The 25,298-nt window shown below is 47.4% G+C and overlaps 1 protein-coding gene across 5 annotated transcripts in view; it reads left to right on the top strand.

Annotated features, from left to right (window-relative positions):
- The window catches only part of MGAT1 (alpha-1,3-mannosyl-glycoprotein 2-beta-N-acetylglucosaminyltransferase), a 186,639-nt gene extending 174,740 nt beyond the window's left edge, over window positions 1-11,899 (top strand). For all 5 annotated transcript variants that reach the window (XM_086924456.1, XM_086924454.1, XM_086924458.1 and 2 more), the window contains one exon: window positions 8,411-11,899. In XM_086924456.1, the coding sequence (XP_086780582.1) occupies window positions 8,485-9,861 (1,377 nt within the window). In that variant the 5' untranslated portion in view covers window positions 8,411-8,484 and the 3' untranslated portion in view covers window positions 9,862-11,899. The remainder of the gene's footprint in view (window positions 1-8,410) is intronic.
- Window positions 11,900-25,298: the final 13,399 nt, after the last annotated feature.

The raw sequence follows: 25,298 nt of genomic DNA, 5'->3' as shown, positions 1-25,298 counted from the left end.
ATGGAGGTTTGGGCGTATCTCGGGAGAGGAATGTGACACACACGTGATAGGGTCTAGTTTATGGAGCGAGTGATGAAAAGGGTTCGGGCTTACCGACGATCGGTTTGCTGGCCTAGTGGCAGAGTCAGAACATGTTGCAGCGTTCCCAGTTCCTTCTCAAACTGCCGGTAAGCTACAAACTGCGTTTGTCTGCAAGGTGTGTATCTTCCTTGGTTTGGTGAACTCGTAAGTCCCTGTACTAATTATAGCTCTAGCCCACATTCTACACAATAATTGAAGACGTTATACAGCGCTAGTGCGCATTTGCTCAGTTAATGTGTATATTTGACAATGTGTCAAGGGGGGTTGAAGTGATCATACTTAACAATGTTTGCGGTATGTGTACTCAGGTAAAGGTTTCAGTGTGGCTGACGGGTGTAAATTGTTACATGTGACAAGTCGTGTAAATTATTTACAGTGATGGCGCAATCTGGGTGGATGTTATTTAGGGTACTCAGGTGGGGGAAGACTGCACTAGATGTGGACACTTAGGGCTTCATCAGCATTGAGCCCTGAGGGGATCTTAGAATTCAGTAAAATGATATATCTGGATTCTAGGCGGCGTAACGCAAGCTTGCGATTTCCGTCCCTCACATTTTAGGGGATACTGTCTATGACAAAATATGTCAGACCTTTGGAGTCTCCTTCATGAACCTCATGGATATGTCGTGCTACTGGGTAAGCAGGATCCTTATTCGTGATTGCCCTTAGGTGTTGCAGGATTCTAACATGCACTGGGTGGATTGTGGACCCTACATATTGTTTGCCACATACACATGTGAGTACATATACGGCGTACTCCGTCTTACATGTGTAATGCTCTCTGATGGAGTAGGGTTGTCTTCTGAAGGGTATTGTGATACTTGTTGTGTTGCTACCATGACTGCAGACCTTGCATTTTGTGCATTTCTTAAAACCTTTTTGTGATTGAAGCCAGTTTTTTTGTTTTGATATAGCAGGGGCATTGCGTACCAATTGTTGACGCATGGATCTGACTTTTTTGAAGGACACTAATGGTTTGTCACCCATTTGATTCCCTATGGTTGTGTCATTTCGGACCAACGGCCAGTGCCTTCTGAGTATTTTTCTAAGGTTGGCTTGGTAGCGATTGAAGCCTGTGATTAACCTAGGGGTTTGTCTTTCTTGTGCTATGGCTCATGACTCTGTTACCTCTGGGAACAGTAGGTCATGTCGGTTTTTTGTGCTGCACTTTAATTCGGCAGTCTTACAGGTTTTGTCAGTGTACCCTCTCTTTTTCAATCTCGTGAATAGATTGTTTTTTGCTTCGGATAGCCCTTCACTGGTGCTACAGTTGCGTGTCATCCTGAGGCATTCCGCATAGGGGATGGACTGTTTGAGTGGTGTCGGGTGGAAACTATTTGCGTGAAGGATCGCATTACCCGCAGTGGGTTTGCGATAGGTGCGTGTTTGTATTGGGTCATTTTGTACAAACAGTTCTACATCCAGGAATTGTATGCTCTCCCTGCTTGTATTACAGGTGAATTTGAGATTCAATGAATTTTCATTTAGCTGTTCAGTAAAACGTGTTGCACTTTCCACACTTCCCTCCCACAAAATAAAGATGTCATCTATGAAACGTTTATAAACAACAACATTTTGGTTCATGGTTTCCCTGTGTAGTGTCATTTCCCTGTGTAGTGCCCTCTGGGCAGGTCACCCCACGCACCGCGCACACTCTCTGAGAGTGAGCCCAGGCTGCCCCCCGTTCCCACCGAGTGCCGCCGCTGTGCTCCTGGCCCTCGACTGCTACTGCTGCTTTTGCCCTGTTTGCGCAGCGTTGTTTTATCCCTGTGTAAATTTTGTTATTTGGTTAATTTTTGTGTAATTCTCCCCCTGTTTGCCCCTTGTTGTATTATTCTTGCTCCTTGTTTCAATTTGGTGTATATCTCCCTCTGTTTGCCCCTTGTTGTGCCCTGCCTCGTTTCCCGCCACCTCCCCCCTCCCCGCCGCTGCCCCCCTGCGGCCCGCCCCCTTCCCTCTTCCGCCCTTCCCATTCGCCGCCCCGCCTCCCAGCTGCTCCTCCCTCGCTCCGCCCCCCCCCCCCCACTCTCCATATATGGCAGAGTGGCAAACGCACAGCGGGCGCGCCGATTGTGTGTCGAAGGCGCACCAAAGGCAAGCCCGTCTGCGCCTGTCCGGGCCTGGCCCGCGTCCAGCGCCAGGACCCCTGGCCCCCACCGACGCAAGACGACCCGCCAAACCTACGACGCCGCGGCCCTCAACCGACTCAATACCGGGCGGAACCCCACCTGCTGCCGGGCCGCCCCGAAACGCTTCCACTGACCCTTCACCTGCACAACCTGCAAGTGCACCTGCCTCCAAACTTGCACCGCGCCCGCCAAGCCAAACCCCAGCAGCGACCTCAAGTGCATCCTGCTCAACACCCGCTCCGTCCACAGACACGCCGTCGAACTCTGGAACCTGCTCGACACAACATCACCAGACGTCGCGTTCCTCACTGAAACATGGATGAACGCCTCCTCAGCCCCCGACATCGCCATCGCCATCCCGGATGGATACAAGATCATCAGGAGGGACCGCGTCAACCAGACTGTGGGAGGCATCGCCATCGTCCACAAGAACACCATCCGCATCACGACCGACGACACCTACACCGCCGCCGAACACCTCCACTTCCAGATTCACACCGACCCAAAGACGACCCTCAGAGGCACCCTCATCTACAGACCCCCGGGACCACGCACACAATTCAGCGAAGACATCACGGACTTCATCAGCCCACACGCCCTCCCCTCCGCCGACTACATCCTCCTAGGGAACCTCAACTTCCACCTGGAGAACAACAAGGACTGCAACACCGTCACCCTGCTGGACAACCTCGCCAACCTCGGACTCAAGCAACTGGTCAACACCCCCACCCACTACGCCGGCCACACGCTGGATCCCGTCTTCTCATCCAGCAAGCACATTGCCTTCAGCCACTCCACCGGACTTCACTGGACAGACCACAGCTGCGTCCACTTCAGCTTCAGAAAAACCACTACCCACCACCACCCACAGCAGGTTCCTCACAGAAGCTGGAGCAAGATCACCGCCGACCAACTCACCACCTCCCTCAGCCGGAACCCACCTGCCAGCACACCGGACCCCAACGAAGCAGCCCGCAACTTCACGCAGTGGCTGACCGCCTGCGCCAACGATCTTGCACCACTGAAGAACCCTCCCAGCAAACCCAGAAGCAAGAAGGCCCCCTGGTTCACCGACGAACTCAAGGACTCCAAGAAGACCTGCCGCACCCTCGAGAAAACCTGGCTCCTCGACCAGACTACTGACAACATGACCGCCCTCAAACACGCCACCCGCAAGCACCACCAGCTCATCCGCACCACCAAGAAGAAATATCTGAAGGATCGACTGGACAGCAACGCCCGCGACAGCAAGGAACTCTTCAGCATCGTCAAGGAGTTCTCCAACCCCAGCACCGGCAACAACGACATCACCCCATCACAAGATCTCTGCGACTCCCTCGCCTCGTTCTTCCACCGCAAGATTGCCGACATCCACAACAGCTTCGGTGCACCATCCTCGCACCCAACAGTCAAACCAACGCACCCCACCGCCACCCTCCGCACCTCGACCGCAGTGACCACCGAAGACTCAGCCCGCACGAAGAACACCATCCACTCCGGATCTCTGACTGACCCCTGCCCCCACCACGTCTTCAACAAGGCCGACTCCACCATCGCACCCCAACTCCGAGACGTCATCAACACCTCCTTCGACACCGCCACCTTCCCAGAGAGCTGGGAGCATGCCAAGCTCAGCGCCCTACTGAAGAAACCAACAGCGGACCCCACAGACCTCAAAAACTTCCGCCCCATCTCGCTCCTCCCTTTTCCTGCCAAAGTCATCGAGAAGATCGCTAACAGACAGCTTGCCGCCTTCCTCGAGACGAATGGATCCCTCGACCCCTCGCAGTCGGGTTTCAGAGCCAACCACAGCACCGAGACCGCCCTCATCGCAGCCACCGACGACATCCGAGCCCTTCTCGACAACGGGGAAACAGCAGCACTCATCCTCCTGGACCTCTCCGCCGCGTTCGACACTGTCTGCCACCGCACCCTAGTCCAACGCCTCAGCAACACCGGCATCTAAGAGAAGGCACTGAAGTGGATCATCTTGTTCCTCGCTGGAAGAATACAGAGAGTCCGCCTCCCCCCGTTTCGTTCCGAGGCCACCGAAGTCATCTGCAGCGTCCCGCAAGGATCATCACTCAGCCCCACCCTCTTCAACGTCTACATGAGACCTCTCGCATCCATCGCACGCCAACACAACCTCAACATCATCTCCTACGCCACCCAGCTGATCCTCTCCCTCACCAGAGACCCCGACACCGCCAGAACCAGCCTCCACGAAGGGATGAAAGACGTCGCTGAGTGGATGAAGAACAGCCGCCTGAAACTGAACTCAGACAAGACGGAAGACCTCATCCTAGGACCATCACCCTCCGCCTGGGACGACTCCTGGTGGCCCCCAGCCCTGGGCACCGCCCCCAAGCCAACAGACCACGCACGCAACCTGGGCTTCATCCTGGACTCCTCCCTCTGGATGACCAGACAAGTCAACGTCGTTGGCATTGGCGAATACTTAAAGGTGAGCTGTAGTGGTCGTCCTTGGCTTCACTGCTCAGTTCCCTGCTCATGGGTTTGAGAGGTAGCATTGTGTTAAGAACTGAATATGTTGCCCAATCCTCTTATCTGAGATATATATATATATATATATATATATATATATATATATATCAGATAAATTATGCAGAGTGTGTGCAAAATAATAGTCCACGTTGGAGCATAGCTTACCGAATCATAAGATTTGTACTACTTTTTGACAGCTCATTTACAGTAAAGCGAATTATTATGCCTGTATTTTTTTAGGTCGCGCCTGGGGAGCGCATGCGCTGCTCTGTGAGGCATGCCGTATTGGAGTTTGGACTCGAAGCTCCACAAATTCTCTGCCCACATTTATTTATTATCTTGTGTCATTGTCCACTGTAGACTGTGGCTGTTTATTGGTCAAAGGGCGTAGTAGTCCCTCCTTAGTACCGCCTTTGTCTCCTTTTGTAACCTCCCATTACGAAACCCCCTGTTACATGTTTTGCCCAGTAGGCTTTAATTACGGCTTCCAAGCACTGTTTCCTCAAATAGCTTTGTCCAGGCTGCTGTTGCTAGCAGGACACTCTCTCTCTGCTAACTCTTTTTTAAAAAATGTTATGGCATGCATTTGCTATGCAATAGGTCTCGCATTTGCGAGAGTTTAAGCCATTGGCAGACAATGCCTTTTATTTATCTGATTTAAAAAACGCACATACATAACGGGCATTGTCATTTACGATGCTAATAGCTCAAACTCTCATAAATGCGAGACCTATTGTACTGCACATATTTGTTAGCTGTCTATGTATGCACCATACCGGCGTTGTCAGGTCAGTGTGCTTCCGGTGGGGTTATGCGCTTGCACCTTCAAAGTGCGTCATTGATTATTTATCACTTAATTTTCACAAGGGGCAATGTCCGTATTTTACACTGCTTTACCATGTCCAATGCACAGAGAGGCTAGATGTGGTGGTCACTCCTTTGCCTTTTTAGACCCATATCATTGGAATAAGCTTCTGTTTTTCATCCCTGCTTGTGAGAGCTTGTCCATCTTCAAAACAAACAAAATAGCATGGCTATTTGAAATATTTTCCTTTCCTCTTATTCAGTCTTGTTTGAGCTTTATCGATCACTAGCGCAGAGATGTTGCCTATTGAGCGAGTGGACGTGCTCTCAAAGTGACTTAACATAACTTTTTCGTGACCGGTTTTATATCCCCAGCCTAAACTACTCCCTCTTAATAAGAGCTCAGGGAGTCCACAGAGTTCACGTGGAGGCTTTGAGCTGAGGGTGAGACAGTGGATGGGGTCAGTTTAGCCCAACGAGTACTGGACCTTGTCTCCCTTCCTGGCACTACATCAGTAAGTGTAGAAAAGAACAAGGATGCCTCGAAGAGTGAATGGGAAGAGCCAGGTCTTCAAGGCTGTGCAAAGAGGAAGATGATCCATTAGTCACTCAAGGGCAGGCAGAGAGTTCTAGAGTTTTGGTGCCAGATGGGAGAAGGCACTTGACACAATCAGGCTCTCTGTACAGCTAGGAGGCGACTGCCTGCAGACCAGGGAGTGTGAGAAGGCACATAATGAGCAATCTTTTCTCTGATAACTTGGGCCCTTACCAAGGACAGCTTGAAATGGGTAGCACATGGCTTTAAAAATAGGGCTAACAAGCTCGAAGAACAAGGGGAGAGTGTTGAAACTAATCTTGACACGGAATTTAGCATGACTTGCATATGGTGTAGCAAGTACTTGAGGGATTCTAAGAACCCCTAACCTACAATCTTGAAAACTTGTTTGAGCCCCATAATCACAAGAGAAAAGATTTTTGGTGTGGTTAAATGAACGGATAACTTGAGACAAAGGGCGCGTGCAGATGTTAAATAACATCAAGGGGACTGAGGGACTAGCCCATTAGAACCCTGGTGCTCAAAGATTTAAATACAGCCTGGAGATTAAATGTACACTGCTTGTGCTTGCTGGTCCAAGTAGTTCCTGATCCAAGAAGTGCCGGACCTTGAGTACCTCTCTAAGCTTAGCGTTCAAGTAGTGCCATGCGTGAGACGTTATTGAATGTGGTTGATTGGACCAGCAGGGCCATGGCCTGAGATGGTGGGGGTGGGAGGGGGGTGGGGGGTGGAGAGGTGTCTAAAAAAAAGTTTAAACGTTTTGAAAGGTGCTGTGGTTTCTTTAAATATGGGGTCATTTGTGATGTAGTTAGGTTCATCGTACCCATTGTTCTATGTTGTACTAGGGTATTGTAATTTCCTATGTTTCCTGGTATGGTTGTCTGCTATGCAGTGGTGTGTTCCTCTCAGAAACCAGCTGCCTATCTTTTAGACTCCAATAATTAATCTCACAAATGGCCAATCCAGTATTGCAGACTTGTTTTTAAATTCCCAAAAATATTCGGATGTGAGTGCCAATGAAAGAAAGATCCATCCTCTCACAAGGAGAAACCATTAAGAGCAAGGGAGTACCAGGGGCAGGGAACGGGGCAGGCGGGACATAACCAGTGCTCACTTTAGCATCACGTTTGTTAAATTTGCTGGAAATCTAAATATTTTATTGCCCTTCTTGCCGATGGAGTGTATGACTGATGTGTGGGTTGGAGGGCTGACCAGGGGAATGAGAATGGGGTGAGTACTGTGACCCCTACCACACCCTCCAGGTTATTCAGGACCAGGTTTCTAGCCCTTGTGATATAGCCTAATGCCTTCCAGGTGTAGTAGTCTTGTTTTGCTTCTGTTGAACTTATTTGACTGACAAACCAGAAATAAATGATTTGGAACTGGTTAGTTCAGGACTGGTGCTAGTGTCCATAATGACCTGGAGGGAGGTGGTCACCCTAGAAGAGTGCACACCTGGAGAAAATACATGCGAATACGTTGATTGGCAGCAAACGGCAAGGATAAGAGCTAATCCTGAGAGCAAGGTGGGGGTCATTGTGGTGGTCTTCGAACCTTATTTTATATTATTTCTAGACCTGCTAAGTCTTGAATAAAGGCATACATCTGTGTATGTTTTTTCTTTCGTTCTACTTTTCATTTTAATTCTCACTCCTATGACTCGTTGGCTACTAAAAATGTGGATTGGTGCTTAGTTTTATTTAGGCTATAGTCTTTCAATAATTTTGAAGTCTAACTAACATAAGGCTCTTGCCAGGGATTGTCTACATTTTTGTAATCTTCTTAATGGTTTTTATTATTAATGACCGTCAGCTAACCGTAAAATTGTCTCTCTTTATGAGGCCTTGTTTATAATACTTTTACTGTAGAAGCCAATAAGCAGCATACTTTCTTGCACAAATAATTGCATCTCGGTCTGTCCACGGGCCCACCAGTAAACCTAGCAGGGCATAAACCACATCTGCATGGAATGGCGTCCTCTGCACTAGCATAGGTAGATATGCGAAGAGATGCCTTGTTCAGGGGACCGCTTGTGCCCCATAAGCTTACTTTCAACCAGGTTCAATCAAATGTTTGGAGATCAAAAGGTACACTTACCAGTAGTCTCTTCGCTTAATTTAACAGTAGGTGACGATCATATGTTTATGACCTCGAACATTTTTTGTGGATTACGTCTAGCTTGTGTAGTGAGGAGGTAAAAGCCATTGGAGCTACTTTTTGTTTTTCTATCAAAATGTTTTGAACGTGATGATGTGCAAGATCAGTGTTGCGGTTTTTCACAGTTGCACTTATTTGTGCCACTAACCATAGTTTTCTGTTTCGTTTTTCCCTTCAGATCCATGGCTGTGGGCCACTTGACCCTGTGAGACACCAAGAAGGTGAGGTGAGACTGATTCGTAGGTGCGAAGAATGCCGAGGAAGATCAACCTGGTCCTCTGGGGCGTGGTGCTCTTTGTGGCCTGGAACGCCCTGCTGCTCCTCTTCCTCTGGACCAGGCCGGGGTCTGATGAACATGGTGCCCTAACCAACGAGGTGATCAGATTGGCAGAGGACGCTGAAACCGAGCTGGAGCGCCAGAAGAGCCTGCTACAGCAAATTCATGATTACAGTGCTGTCTGGAGCCGGCAGCGTAAAAAACCTGGCACTGCCAGGGCACCAGCTGCCGTTGCCGCTTTGCCTCAGGCTGCCAACGAAGACTCTGTCCAAGGCCCTACCAAGATACCACAGAGACCTGCTTCTTGGGGCCCGTCTGAAAATGCGGTCATTCCAGTGCTAGTCATTGCTTGTGACCGGAGCACAGTTCGGCGCTGCCTGGATAAGCTAATCCAGCACCGGCCCTCCAAGGAACGATTCCCTATCATTGTCAGCCAGGATTGTGGCCATGAGGAGACCGCACGGGTCATCGCAGGCTATGGTGATGCTGTCACACACATAAAGCAGCCTGACCTGGCAGACCTCCAGGTCCCATCCGACCACCGCAAATTTCAAGGCTATTACAAGATTGCTAGACACTATCGCTGGGCACTTAGTCAGGTCTTCCGCACCTTCAAATACCGGGCAGCTATTGTTGTGGAGGACGACCTAGAGGTAGCGCCAGACTTCTTTGAGTATTTCTCAGCCACCTTCCCTCTGTTGCGTGATGACAGCAGCCTCTGGTGTGTGTCAGCCTGGAATGACAATGGGAAAGAGCAGATGGTGGACAACAAGCACCCAGAGGCTCTTTACCGCACAGACTTCTTCCCAGGCCTCGGCTGGCTGCTGCTAGCTGACCTCTGGGAAGAGTTGGAGCCAAAATGGCCCAAGGCTTTCTGGGATGACTGGATGCGCCACCCAGACCAGCGAAAGGAGCGGGCCTGCATCCGTCCAGAGGTTTCCCGTACCATGACCTTTGGGCGCAAAGGGGTCAGCCATGGTCAGTTCTTTGACCAGTATCTGAAGTTCATAAAGCTGAATGACCGCTACGTGCCTTTCACAGAACAAGACCTCTCCTACCTCAAGAAGGAGAACTTTGAACGGACCTTCCTGGCAGAGGTATATGATGCCCCCGAGGTTCGGGTGGAAGAGCTGCTGGGAAACCAACGCAAGGAGCTGGGGGCAGTCCGGGTGCAGTACTCTAATCGTGATACCTTCAAGGCCTTTGCCAAGGCCCTTGGTGTCATGGATGACCTCAAGTCTGGCGTGCCGAGGGCCGGCTACCGCGGCATCGTCAGCTTCCTCTTTCGGGGCCGCCGGGTCTTCCTGGCACCTCGTCGTGACTGGGCTGGTTATGACCCAACCTGGAGCTAACATCTCGCAAGTGTGATGCAAGACTCTGCACTGGAGGCTGAGCTGCAATCATGTCCTCTTCGGGACTGAGTGGCATTCAAGTGCTTTGTGGGGAGGGGGGTGATTGAGGGAAGAGTCGTAGCACTTGTAATAGGGGCTGGGAAGGGGTGCTGGAATTTGGGGTGGCAGTTTAACTAATGTTCCAGGTTTGTGAATGGTTAGGTTGAAATGCACCACTATAGCTATCCCATTACAGGGTAAACAAAGGGCAGATAAGGTAGTCTTTGACTAGCAGATCAGAACCTCTTACTATTGGTTGGTACCCAAGTTGTTTCCTGTCTGTCCTGCTTGTTGTGGAGTGATAAGCAGTGTTCAGCTGTTTGCTTGCACCCCACACTGAGTGTTTATATGTGTGGAAAAAAAACTTGATGGTTCCAAATAGTGGTGAGGTGGCCAGAGGTTCCATAAGTTTGAGTCTTACTGCTCCGGTCCCTGAAAAAAATGGGGCACAATAGTTATTGAATCCTAGAGTTTATAGTGCACATGGTCTACCAAGTCAGATTGTACTGGAGCGGCTTGTGGTCTCCTGTGCCCTTCTGCTTTAATGTGTCTATTTCAGTACACGTTTCAGAGGAGGGATTTTCTAGCAACTTTTTAAGAGGCACCTCGCCCTGTCCCCCGCGGACATGTCTGTCTTTGTGTCATAAAATGAATGTGCTTTTTACTATTTTTCTTTCCCCTCGGTTTTTGAAGTACTTTTATGATTTCTGTAAAATAAATGGATGCGGACCGTTCGAAGCTTTGCTTCGGGATCGCTGAGGTGAGAGGGGATTGGTGGAAGATAAGGAGGAGAGTATGTTACTGTTGGGTGTTCTCAGAATTGGTTACTTGTTGGTGCCATCACCTGAGAAGTGGGACAGGGCTACCTATGCACCTCATCTTCGGCACATCTGCCAAAACGTACAAACACCAAAGGGACATCTTTTGCCAAATACTGTTTTTCAAAAAAGGTAGGTGCTAGAGGAACTCTGTTTCTCTGAATCGGCTAGATTTTAGGCCAGTGTACTGAGTAACCAGAGAAAAGATGCCTGTTAGAGTTCCTAGCCTGCCCGCACAAAATCACCACTCTCCACCCTGTTACTCGCAGCCTTCCATCAGTTATGGTGTCAATGAATACTGCAACATGATGCTCTGCCAGATCTGCCTTGAGTTTGAGATGTCCTTTTGTTGACCTAGTCGCAGGTAAATTCATTGTCCTATGTTATGCAGCAGTGCGGCTGTTTACAGATGTGGAAGACTGATCTGCTGCACACACTGTTATTTTGGTGCTCAGTTTCATTTTGATTTGTGTATAGAGGAGCACTTTATTTGCCTTCTTTCAGCTGATAAAACATAAACCCTGCAAAATGATGATGATAGTTGGTACAAAATGTGTTTTCAAACTGTTTATGGTGAGACTGGAAGATTCTGATTCTGCTTTGCTGGGTAGTCACCTAGGTTCAGACCGGTTACCATCCAAAAGGTGAGATTAACTGTGTAGCCTGTGGTAGTTGAAGTCTTCAGTGCGAGATCCGGGATGGTCTTCAACTCACAAGATCTGTGGTGAGGTGCTGTTCACCAGGCCGGGAATACCATGCAGTGAAAAGTGAAACTGTAAGGGTGCCAGTATGCTTCTGTAGCAGTCCTCAGGCAGGCCATTTCTGGCACAAAATCATTCTTCATTGTACACACTTGATTGTTTGAGTGGTGCATCTTTAGAATCCCTCCTCACTGCCAACATTTCACCTCTCTCCACACAGTTTACAGCAGCTTATGCCTGTTAATGCTGGATTTGTGATCTGTTCTGTTTATTTTGTTATCTTGTGTCGTTGTCCATCGGTAATCCAACTCCTTGCCCAGGATATTCCCTCAATCCACAGAACTATTATCACACAGGGCTCATTGAAGGTGAGAATTACACCCAAGATCCCTTTTACCTCTTAGGAAGGGAGGGGGGACGTTATGGAGAAATGCACAGAAGAAAATGTTTTTCCAAAATAAAGTTAAACTTGTCCTTTGATCCGTCTGTCGTGTGGGTTTGTTAAACTTGCCTCATGAGGAGCGAGGAAGCTGCTTTTGGTTGCCTATTTTACAGTGATTTCTCCTGCTTACTGTGCCATGTTGCAGGGCCTGCCACCTCCCAATCCTGCCAATACTTTGCCCTATCCTGGGCACTTGTCCTTTGTAAATTGTGGCTTTTCATTGGCCAGTAGGCTTAGTAGTCCCTTCTTAAAACCGCCTAATGTGTTACTCTGCACGTTTAAATTACAGCCTCTGAGCTTTTTATTCTTAAATAGCAGCAGGCTGGGCACGCTCTCCAGCAACGCATTTTTATTTTTTTTTGCTCATCAGACCCTGATGGCTTGCTCCGTGCACTTCCCGATCCCATCAGCATGTTTTTTCTTGCATTTGCATGTCTTTGATTTTTGCTCATCAGACGCCGATGGCACCTGCTCTGTGCACTTACCCCTCCTGTCTGCATGGTTTTTGTACAGCTGGAATTCACCCTATCTTGTAACTGTGTTCGAGGCATGTGTGCTATAGCTACAAATGCTTTGCATACTCCTGCCATCTAGTGTTGGGTCTGGATGTTTGCAAGTTGTTTTTCTTCAAAGAAGTCTTTTCCAGTCACGAGGTAAGGTGACTCCTCCTTTTGGTGATCCTGCCGGTGGGCATATCGACTCTATTGTTAGATTGTTTTCTTTCCGCCATCGGGTTCTGATGTGTATTGTTGCCTCCCAGTTCAAAACCGTTCTTTGGGTTCACCTCAGTGGGCAATCCACCGTACCCTCAACAGTATTATCATATATGTTTACCTAGTCTCCGTGTATCAATTCGAATGGGAAACTCCATCTTGGGTCAAAAACATTGTGGGCTGCCTTCGGGCCTAATCGCTTCGGTCTAGCCTTCTGCCTATGGAACACTCTGTTTCAATTTGGTCCACTGTGGCACTCCAATACCCTCGCACCGACCTACATAACGTCTGCAACTTGTGCCTCTCAACAGAGCACAAGCAACAATATTGTGAGTTTTGTCGGTTGTTCCGTCTGGCTTGAGGACAAGAAATATAACGCCAAAGCATCCAACATACTCTGGATATCTTCGGAGAAGAATCTGAACAGGAAAAACGACAGCGGCAGAAGAGGTGGGCCTTTTCTGTTCCAGAATCTGATTCCGGCCTGGAAATCAACCTAGCGTCCGAAGACATTCCAGCGGGATAGTGTCATGAGTACTAAAGTGCTTTTACCCCATAAGCTCTCTTCCGCCAAACATAAGGCTTTGGCACTACTTCTGCTTTTGGGAGTTGGCCGGCACCAAGATTTTGTTTGATGCCCCGCGCTTGGGACTGGCACCGAAACAAACGGTCAAGCCTTCCGGCTCGGCATTGAGTCGAGACAGATAGTCTTCGGATCCGAAAACTTCCGCTCCGAAAGAGAAGCCTGGTTTGGAACTGAAACCTTCTGCTTCGAAGGTCAAGTCTAGTTCGACAACGAAAACTTCAGTGCCTAAATTGAAAGATCTTCTAAAGCCCCCAGAACCAATCCTGGACCTTATGAAAGAAAGATTAGAACCTAAACAGAAGAAGCTATAAATTCTGATATTGGACACATTTGAGCTAAAACACCTTCCAAAAGGAAATGCAGTTCAGTGGATACTAGTTATAAGATTCCTCTCAAAAAGAAGGACATGGCTACAAGTCCTATTCACCCTACTTTGCCATCTCCTCCACCTCCATCATCTTCACCATTACCACAACTGCAAGGCTCAGATCCACTACACATAACACCTTAGAGGTCGCTTCATACAAAGCCTGATTTAGTGGACGATGATGATCATTTACCAACAGATCCATGGGATGACTATAATATTCGTCCACCCATGGATAATGACCCAGATTTATACCCTGCACTGCCATCACCTCCAGATGATGATGTAGCTCATCAAGAGCTAATTTCATGGGCAGCAGCTTATCTTGGGGATACATTACATAAAGAGTCTTTGGATGAAGACTTTTTAATTGAGACACTAGAGTCTTCACAGAGGACTAGTCAGAGTCTACCCAAGTTAAAAGGAATGATGCGACATGCAGATGAGATATTTAAGGACCCGGTTCGTGCCCGCATTTTAACAATTAGGGTGGACAAAAAAATACAACCCCTCCCACCATCTGATCTTGTTTTTATTAAAAGACTGTTACACTTAAATTCGCTAGTAGTCTCTAATGCTCGTAAGAGAGCAAACTCACAAACCTCTGCAGATGCACCACCCCCAGACAAAGAGTCTAGGTTGATCACATCTAGTACAAAAGTGGCCGCTCAAGCCACTAATAACTGGCGCATTGCTAACACGTGCTGCTTACTAGCAAGGTATGATGGGGCACACTGGAACAAGATGGAAGGCCTACTTCAACACTTCCCAGAAGAGCACAAAACGAAACCACAAGAGTTGGTTCAAGAAGGCAAACTCGTATCTAATTCCTCCATTAGATGCGGCTGACACTGCCGCAACGGGAGTTACCACCAGCATTCTCCTACGTCAACATGCTTGGCTTAGAATTTGAGGTTTTAAACCGGAGGTCCAGCAGTCTATTTTAAATACCCCTTTTGACAAACAGCATTTTTTTCGGACCTCAAGTAGATGAGGCCTTAGAAAAGATAAAGAAAGACCCAGACGTGGAGAAATCCATGGGGGCGCTTCAATCCCCCTCAATCAGAGGCTCCTTTTGCTGCTCATTTTATATGGGAGGTTCCAAAAGTAAATTCTCAGACCCCAACACTGCCTCATTTTAGTCAAACCCACAACCATCTTCCTCCAGAGGCTTCTAGAGAGGAGGGTACAGAGGAAACCACTTCAAAGGTAAGGGTAAGAGCACACCAACGCGCAGCTCCCCTTCCCCCAATAAACTGGCTACACTTCCTCCTGATCATTTTACACTGTCGGACACCTGTTGGGGGAAGACTTAAACAATTTATCCCCATTTGGCAATCCATTACATCAGACAAATGGATGCTAGACATTATCCCACATGGTTATTCCCTGGAGCTCACCAGCAATCCTCCCAATATTCCACCTCGCACTCACAAACTCTCATCGGAGCACCTGCAGCTCCTCAAAAAAAGAGGTGCATGCCCTTTTAACAAAATGAGCTATAGAACCCTTTTGGAGGCACCTTTTTTAGTCTTAGCGCCTGGACACCTCAGGACAGCTGTAGCGCTTTATAAAACCCCTTTTCATTTCATTTCAACCCGTTCCGTTACAGTACCAAAGTTCCGGACGTTACTCTCTCTATTAGCTAACCCCCAAAAAGTATGGCTCCTTAAGACCAATTTTAGACTTAAAGACGTTAAATCTGTACGTGCTGTCAAGAAAACCTCCACATGGTCACCCTTCAACAGGTGCTTCCCCTTCTGCAGCAAGGCGATTTTATGTCCACACTGGACTTAAAAGACTCATACTTTCACATTCCGGTTCACCCAGCACATCGCAAGTATCTTAGATTTGTGATTGCAGCAGAAAAACACGATCAGTTCAAAGTACTCCCATTTATTTGGAGTAACTACTGCTCTCAGAGGGTTCACAAAATATCGAACCATAGCAGCAGCACATCTCAGAAGACAACAGATTCATGTTTTCCCATACCTAGACGACTGGCTTATCAAAGCCAGCACACACCAAAAGTGTTTACAACACACTCAAACTATATTAGACCTACTCTACAAATTGGGTATGACAGTCAAAGTTGCACAAGTCTCATCTTCAGCCTTCACAAATCCAGTCCTATCTGGGAGCGACTCTAAACACTTGCACAACTCTAGCCTCTCCCAATGCAGCCAGAATTGGAAATATTCTAACTCTGCTATTACAATTTCAGAACAATCAGTAGTTAGTAGTCAGGACTCTCATGCAACTGTTATGAATGCTGGCATTATGCATTGCAATAGAGCCTCATGCAAGGTTACACATGCGGCCTCTACAAGTATGCTTAGCATGTCAGTAGAATCAGTCACAGGGTCAATTAACAGATCTAGTGTTGGTAGACAGCTGCAACCATCGCTCTCTGCAGTGGTGGAACACACAAAACTTATCAAAAGAGCAGCTCATCATCGACCCCGTTCCACAGATCGTGTTAACAGCAGACTCATCTCTCACAGGTTGGGGTGCCCATCTACAGAACTTGATAATTCGAGGTTGGTGGGAAACAACCATAAAAGTCTCCACATCAACTATCTAGAGCTTCTGGCTGTGTATCTTGCACTGAAAGCCTTTATCTCGCATCATAGGGAAAATTGTCTTAGTCCGCACAGACAATGACATCTATATACTATGTACAAAAACGGGGAGTGGGGGGGGCACACAACACATTCTCTGCAACTATCACGTCTTTCTCAGACCATTTGGTGTTGGGCAATTCATCCCAGAGTTCATCTTCTGGCAGAGCACCTCCCAGGAGTGAACAATCAAATACACGAGTGGGAACTTCACCCCCAAGTTCTCGTATACTTTCAACAGTGGGGATTCCCACAAATAGATCTGTTTGCCACGGTGGGCAATGCAAAATGCCCAAATGTCCCCTCCAGGTTCCCACACCCTCTATCAAAAGGCAATGCCCTTTAGATGAATTGGTCAGGGATATTTGCCTATGCTTTTCCACCTCTCCACCTCCTTCTGTTTCTGTTTTGGAAATTTAGACAAATATTGCTCAAACTGATTTTGGCAGCTCCCACATGAGCCTGTCAACCGTGGTTCACCACACTCTTGGAACTATGAGTGGTGCCACATCAAAAGCTGCATCTCAGTTCCAGCCTTCTCTCTCAGAACCAAGGAGACATCAGACACCCAAACCCCAAGGGGCTCAAACTAGCGATTTGGCTCCTGACATCAGATTTTAATACTTAAATTTGCCATCAAATTGTATGACTATGCTTAAAGAAGCAAGAAAGCCTACCACCAGAGCATGTTATGCGGAAAGATGGAAAAGATTTGTCGTATATTGTAGTAACACTAGTAATCTGCTAGATGCCTCTATTCAAAATATTATTTGTTACCTTTTGCATCTACAGTGATCTGGTCTAGCCTACACATCCATTCGATTACACCTTACATACTTGAAAAACGGACAACATTAATCTTTGTTAAAAGTTCAAGAAATTAAATAATTTATGGAGGGCCTGAAAAGAGTAACACCACCCAGAATTCCTCCTGCACCAGTTTCAAATCTGAACATTGCTTACAAGACTCGTGGGTCCACCTTTTGAGCCATTACACAATTGTCAGTTTACAGTTTCTTTCCTGAAAGGTTGCCTTCCTCATTGCTATCACTTAATTAAGGAGAGTTGGTGAGCTACATACATTAACTTTCGAAGAATCCTTCTTTCAGCTTTGTAAAGATTGAGTACCGTAGTTCTTTGCACCAACCCAAAATTCCTCCCAAAAGTAGTTTCTGCTTTTCATACTAACCAACCAGTTGGGTTACCTTTGATCTTTCCTCAACCTGACTCAATAGCAGAAAGAGCTCTTCACACACTTGATGTCAAAAAAACATTATACTATATTGAAAGAAAAAAAATTGGTAAGACAAAGCAACTGTTTGTTGCATTTGCTACACCTCACAAAGGTAATCCTATCGCTAAATCTGGTATTTCAAAATTGATTGTTAAATGCATTCAAACTTGCTAAAGCTAAAATAACTATACCTCCTAGAGTGCATTCCACTCAAAATGGGAACATCTATGACCTTTTCAGGTAACATTCCTATAGCTGATATCTGTAAGGCAGCAACATGGTCCACACCACACACATTTACCAAACACTATTGTGTGGATGTGTTAGCACGTCAACAAGCCAATGTAGGGCAAGCAGTGCTAAAGGCACTTTTTCAAACAACTGCAACACCTACTGGTTAGCCACCGCTTTGGGAGAATACTGCGCTATAGTCTATGCAAAGCATGTGTATCTACAGCACACATGCCTTGAACATACTATGTTACTTGCCCAGGAAGCATCTGTTCTTGGGATGTAGAGCTGTAGATTCACATGTGCCCTCCCACCTCCCTGGGCACCTGTACTTGTTTCAGTTCTCAATATTTACATTACATACTCATGAACATCCCTGTACTACACTCGCTCCATTCTCGCCCTCTTGCGGGAAAACTAACAATGGAGTCGATGCCCATGCGCACTACCACTGAAAGGAGGAGTCACCTTATCTTGTAACTGGAAAAGACTACTTTGAAGAGTAACAACTAGCAAGTATCTGGACCCAAAACTAGATGGCAGGAGTATGCACAGCATGTGAATCTACAGCTCTATATGCCTAGAACAGATGCTTACTGGGTAAGTAATATCATCCTAATTTTTCCAGGGGGGGGCTAACCTGGCAAACAAAGCGACGTGGCTAATGTTAATCAATAGGGGTGGGGCTAAAATGGCAGACAATCGGGATCAGGTAATGCCCAGGCCAAGCTGAGAAAAAAAAAAGTGGTGGATTCTGCATTTGAAACTGGACAAAAATTAGAGCACACTTATGAACCCGAATATTACCCCCCTGGCCCCTTAAAACTCATACATTCCCTGATCCCTAAAATGAGCTCCCTGGCACCCCAAAACCAACCCGCCCTGAACCCTAAAATTTTCCCCTGGCACCCCAAAACCCATACCCACCCTGAACCCTAAAATGTCCCCCCCCCCTTGCAAGCCAAAACCCATACCCCCCCTGAACCCTAAAATTACCCATGCCCCCAAAAACTCATACCCGCCCTGTACCCTAACATTACCCCTAGCACCCCAGTACCCATATCCACCCTGAACCCTAACATTTCCCCTGGCACCCCAAAACCCATACCCGCCCTGAACCCTAAAATTACCCCTGCCCCCAAAAACTCATACCTGCCCTGTACCCTAACATTACCCCTGGCACCCCAGTACCCATATCCACCCTGAACCCTAACATTTTCCCTGCACCTCAAAACCCATACCCGCCCTGAACCCTAAAATTACCACTGGCACCCCAAAACTCATACCTACCTTGAACCCTAACATTATCACTGCCACCCCAAAACCCATACCCACCCATAACCCTAATATTACTCCACTGGAATCCCAAAAGCTGAACGCTACGGGGCATATTTACAAGCCCCTTGTGTCACTGTTAACATGGGAAAAGTGACGCAAAAGTGGCCCAAGGGGCTTGTAAATCTGCCCCTACAAGCTTACAATACATTTGCATATTCGGAGGGGACTGTCCTCCTTGACGTTCCCATGCATGTGAGTCTAAAACACCGTAACCTAGATATGCAGCCAGTAGGTAATGCTGGTGATGCTGTAGAATGCATTAAAGTTACTGGAACGTACTTAAAAACTGCTGCCTGCTCTTCTGATACTATTCAATGGAGTCGGGCTGATCCGCATTACTGTCGTCCTGGCATCCAGCCCCTCCCGAAGGTCTCACTTTCTAGATAGGTGTGGGTGAAATGTCTCCTGGATTCTCCTTGCCTGGGCCTCCTCTGCTTCTTCGTCGGTGCCCTTGAATGCAAAAAGAGACAGATCCATGGCCCTGTTCACCATTTATCTGGTGAGCAGCGCAGTGGATGTGTATTCCATACAAGTGCACAAGACAGCAAGGTGAAAGGGATGGCAGTGCAGGTGACACTTTTCCTTTGTAAAGTAATTTCTGCTGGCGTCATAGCCCAGGGTGTGCTGTCTGTGCATTAGTATGGAATACACAGCTATGCACAGACCGCAAACCCTGGGCTATGATGCCAGCAGAAATTCCTATACAAAAAATAGCTTCACCAGCACTGGCCATCCCTTTCCCCCTGCTGTGCACATCTTCCCACTCCCACCCCATAACGAGGCAGCTAAAAGTGGTTATTTGTCATTCTGAGGGGTGTGAATGTTATAAGAATGTATGTGCCTGTCTGAAACAGCTACCCGGCACAGCGCGCACACACAGCCGCACCCGAGTACTTCACACAGGTCGTAAAATGACCATTTACTTGGTAATGAGGCTTTGTTGTATTTTCACCCTTAGAGCCCTGCATCTCCACTCTGCACATGGCTTTGGCTGGATGAATTACCCCCCTCCCGAAATTTCAGGGAGACCAGTTTACGTGAGGTTTAAAAGAGGGGTGAACGAGGGATTGAAGACGCAGAGTGGTGACCGTGATAAGGCAGACATTTAATGCAGTTTCCTTTTCAAATGGGTTTATTGTACAAATCTAATTTGACAGACTCGCAGACAGCAAATGCTGCTGCCTTTCCATGTCGTCTGAAAGTTGTTTTCTGGAAGTTGGGTCGACGAGCTGATTGGGTTATTTTCTTCCTTCATGTGGTGGTGATGAGTGGGTTGCAGGGCGCCTGCACTTGTCGCCTCTGTCATTGGTAGCCCCCTACTTCTATCTGAACGCCGAGGATCACCGCCCGCCCCCCCAACCACTGTCACTTGGAGGGGTCGCTGTGATGTCTAGGGTGACCAACTGGCACGGGTGCAAATTCAGGACAAAGGGTCAAAATTCGGGACAGGAGGTCAAAATTCAGGACAAAAGGTAAGGTTTACAGACACATCAGAGAAGGTTGCACAATAGTCTATAAGTAAGTAAATAGACAACCACTAAAGTACAAGTGAAAATAAGTTTATATTAGGTTGAGATAATTGTACACTTCATGGTTTGTCAGTATACGCGCAGCTTTAAGCAAATGTGCAGGTCTTTTTGTGGTAGCAAAACCACTGACACCTTGCCAGCTCCCAGAGAAAACACCTGATGCCCGGTCCGGCCAGCCTGGCTTTGATACAACCCTCCAATGGCGCCCCTCATCTTCACATAGACCCTCTCATGTATTTAATTTCTTCTATAGTGCAAGTATGTGGGGCAGAGTTTTGGAGTGCGTTACAACTCGTACATATTATATAGAGACAATCACTCATATAAATGGGAAAGATCATGAATAGGAAATGTTGCTTAAGATAATGGGGCTTACAATGTGTAATCATACTTTCATCCATCATTCAGTATTTCACCATTCATTCTGTCCTTCCATCTGTGTGCCCAACAGTGTCCATATTCATCCATTTATAAACCTATCCATCACGTTTCCTTCCATCCATCATTTCACTTATCTATCCCTCAATCCACCCTTTTACTCATCCATCCATCATCCATCCATCTACCCTTTCACCTTATCGATCCATACACTCTTCCATCCACTCTTCCGCCTTACATCCATTAACTCATCCATCCAGCTATTCACCCGTTCAGTCATCCATTTACCCATCCCCTTTCCCCTTCCTCTTTCAATTCCCCTTTCACTTGGCCATCCATCCTTCCTTCCATCCACCCACCCATCCATCTACTCATCCACTCATGAATCCATCCATTGAACCTATCACTCATCCACCCTTTCACTCATCCACCCTTTCACTCATCCACCCTTTCACTCCTTTACTCATCTATCCATCCTTTTGTTCATCTACCTGCCCTTTCACCCACCCAGCCTTACATCCACCCTTTCACTCATCAGTCCATCCATTCACCCTTTCACTTATCAATTCATCAATTTCTCTTATCCATCCACCCATTCAATCGCCTGTCATCCTCCCTTTCACTCATCCATCCATGATTTCACTCATCTATCCGGCCATCCATCCACCCATCCCTTCACTTACTCTCTCACCTTTTCACATTAATTATGATACCTAGCAAGACTCCACCTTCGCTGTAGTTCCTAAAGCAAGGGGTGGGGTGGAGCAGGGTTCTGTCATTGCATCCAGATATATAATACAACAAGTAACGTTACACCTACAACAAGCCCGCACTATTGGCTTTGTCTATGGTTGTTAGTTGCATAAAATAAAAAAACAGCACCTATGGCTGCTATTTTACTATAACTATAATCCTTTCCTTTCAACTTATTTCACCGCCTTCCTTTGGCTAACTGGATTCTCACCTAGCAGCCGCATGGGTGTTTTTTCAGTTCCATGTGACAGTGCCCTGCCCTGTACTGAGGCTGTAGGAGGCCACCACATGCTGTGCCAGCCCAGACTGACCCATTGTCATTCTGTATGTGGCAATCAACCCCACACAGAATGATAATGGGCGGTGTGTTGCTGCTCTTGTGCTCAGGGGAGTGTGAGGCGGTCCCATCAGAGAGATGAGGCCTTTTGCAGGGGAACAACTCAGTTCCCTGCAATGCCTAAAATTAAGGCATCTGTAAAAGGGATCATCTTTACGGACGGTTGGATGATATCCTGCCTGAGGATGAGCCCCGGCATCGGGCCTCCCTCCGGGATGCATTTGTGCAGAGGGGGGCAAGGAGAGGCACTCCAAGGGGGGTGCAAGTGCCTCACCTTGCCCCCCCCCTGCGGACGCCCATGCGCGCAAGCTCTCATACATGAAAGCAACACTTTAAAAAAGTTTAAACTTTTTTTTTTTTGACGAAGTGAAACAAGACATACTTCTTAGAGCATTGACTTCACTCTACGTTCACAGGACATGGAGCCTGAGGAGAAATGAAACTTGTGTGCAATTAGTTTATTTCCAGATGTGTATTGAGCAGCACAGACTACGGCAGCGTCCGCGCTGCTCCGGAGGTGTGATCACCAGCAGCGAGTCTGAGAGGGGGCATGGTGAGCCCATGATGGCTGGGTTTGTGAAGGAAGTGCTGGCAGCACCTTCATAGCCTCAGCAACTATGCATGGCACAGGAGCACCCCCGTGCGCGGCCTGCACCGCGCCCCCCACCCCAACACATGCAAAGTCAGTCTGGCGCGTACCTGAATGCTGTGAAATGTAATGTGCCTCTTGCAAGAGCTCACATGCTGGCCAAGCAACATGGAAGTGTGTGTATGAGGGTTGCGCAACACGGAGATACAAGCGGGAGGGGCGATTAAGAAGGGATGGACAACGGGAGAGAGGGATAAAGAAGGCATGGACAACGGGAGGGGGGGTGAAGAAGGCTCAACGCCGTGCCTGCAGTAAGAGAAACTGAATAACGAAAGTAGTGCTCACCGTCTACATAACGCTTACTGTGTAACCACTGAAGTAAAGGGGCCAGTCGCCATGGGAAGTGACAAATGAAGAGGAGGCGGTACTAAGGATGGACTAACAAGCCTATTTTTTAATCCGAAGCCAGCATGTTGTAGGGCAGACAATGGCACAAGCCAATGGTAAATATGGGCGGACAGTGGGCGGGCTGCTATTCCCTTCTCCACCACAACGTCTCGCAGAGCAGCACATGCGCGCTAGCTCTAGGCTCGACTTAAAGCACAATGCTCACAGAAGTACGGTTTCATACACTGAGTTACAAAATTGCCCAGACTGTTATGTTGCAAGTTATTGTTTTAAGCTGAATGCGTTCTTCCTCGGAAATGTATTCTACTAGTCAGATTAGTCCTTTACAAAACTACACTAAATATATTAAAAGGCCGGTGGAAACCATGTGAGCGTGTGCCCAAAGTTGTCCTGTGCAGTACCATTCTGGACACAGCTACATGATTCCCTGCCCCCTCCTAGTCGAGGAAACGGCATGAGGATGTTTTTATCTCTTATTCCTAGATTATTGGATATGGGCAGATGGTATGTCTGGCCATCCTTGCTGCAGACACTGCATGGTCTCCTGGCATGCTCCAGATGTGACAAGTTGCAGCATCTCAAGGTGGCCTATCAGCTGTCCATCTGTGAAGCAATGACCCTTTTCAGCAGTGACCGAGGGTGTGACAGAGCTTTCTTGCGCTGCATCTCGCATGCTTCGAGCTCATATATTACAAATTTTGCATGTGCCCAAAGATGACTGTCTGGGTCACAGTAATAGAAACCAGCATTTGCTGGTGGGTAATTATAGGATGGAGGGGAGGTGGACAGGACACGGGCACACATACACACTCACACCCATGCATCCCCTCACAAACAGATCCATTCACAACACTAATTATTAAATATTCAAACATGAATGCACCAATCATTAATTGAAAACATAAATAACATTTACCTGCAGATCTGCCTCAGAGGTTCCAGGAGGCTTGGGAGTGCTACCTTCCCTCATTGGCTAACCAAAGGTCAGCCAATGAGAAAAGGCAGCAGTCTCAAAGTCCTCACAGAGTGGGATGAGGTGGGCGAGACTGCTGATCCCACCCCACTCTGTGTTGAAGTGTCACTGATTGACTAAAAACCCTGGGTGCTTCAGGGCTTAAAACTGAAGCACCCGTGTGAGGGAATGAGTGACGCTACCCCTTGTCATTGAGGGAAGGGACTCAAGAGATGAGGAGGTCACACCTACAGGGGCTGTGACTTCCTCAGCCTGATAAAGTTCAGCTCATGTCTCGGTCCTGGCTGCCTTACCTGAAAATAAACTGTGTTGGTCAGTCCGACCTTTGCTCAGCCTGACAGACTGTGTCCGGCAAAAGGTAATTGGGTGGCCCCTCATCCCCAATGGACCAGCCCCAGCTGAGTTTGAGCTATTGGCATTTTAAATGACAATGCCTTTTATTTCTGTGTTTTGAAACCTGCAAGCGGTGCGTAAACACGCACTTAGTACTTATAGTCCTTGCTTATGAGAAGCAATGCTCGCAGTAAAAGAGGTGCAGTTACTGGCAGTCTTGCTTCTCATAAGTAACGACTAGAAGTGCAAACGGCATGTTTATGCACCTCTTGCAGGTTTTCAAAACACAGAAATAAAAGACATTGTCATTTATAATGCCAATAGATCAAACTCTCGCAAAAGTATGTAGGGATAGATTCCTTGTTGAAGCAAAGTGAACTTACTGAGCTGCAGAAGAGGTCTCTCCTGTGGTCCTTCCTCTTAGTAAAAAAATGATATAACTCTTTGCCTAATTGTGCGCTACCATTAATATAAGTGCTCAGATTTTGGTTTTTAATTTAGATTTCTTCGAAATTGTAAAGTCAAGCGGCTGTAATTTTGAGGTGCTTCTTTCGTGAATGTTTAATTTCAAAAATCACCCTCCCCAAACCTTAAAGAAACCTTGAAACACATAGGCAGAAGAAGTGGTAATCCATTGTGAATCCCTATTCCAGATCTGCGACCAAATAATTAAGACTACAGAGCTGAAATGACGGAATGGAGTACAATTTACGAATTGACAGTGATTGCAGCAGTTTGTGTCCTGTCTGGGGTTGAAGATTGAAATGGCCTTGTACTGCTTGCGTCCCCAAAGAGACCATCCTAGGCTCGAATGCCAGCACAGCCATGCTTTGTGAAGGTGTGAGCAGAAGATAGCATAGATTATTTACAAATGCAATCTAAAGGCATGTTGGCTCCGAAAGCTACGAAGTGGGTGAGGTGTAGCTTGGCACTTCTGGTTTCCTGTTGCATAGCATGTGTGAAAGCGGTGGATCACGCAACTGGCTTAACCAGACTACACAGGTAGCCTTCCTTTGTGGGACTGTGCACAGACTACACAAATATTCC

This window comes from Lissotriton vulgaris, chromosome 5 (assembly GCF_964263255.1).
Source record: "Lissotriton vulgaris chromosome 5, aLisVul1.2, whole genome shotgun sequence".
NCBI lineage: Eukaryota > Metazoa > Chordata > Amphibia > Caudata > Salamandridae > Lissotriton > Lissotriton vulgaris.
This window is presented reverse-complemented; position numbering and strand designations above follow the sequence as displayed.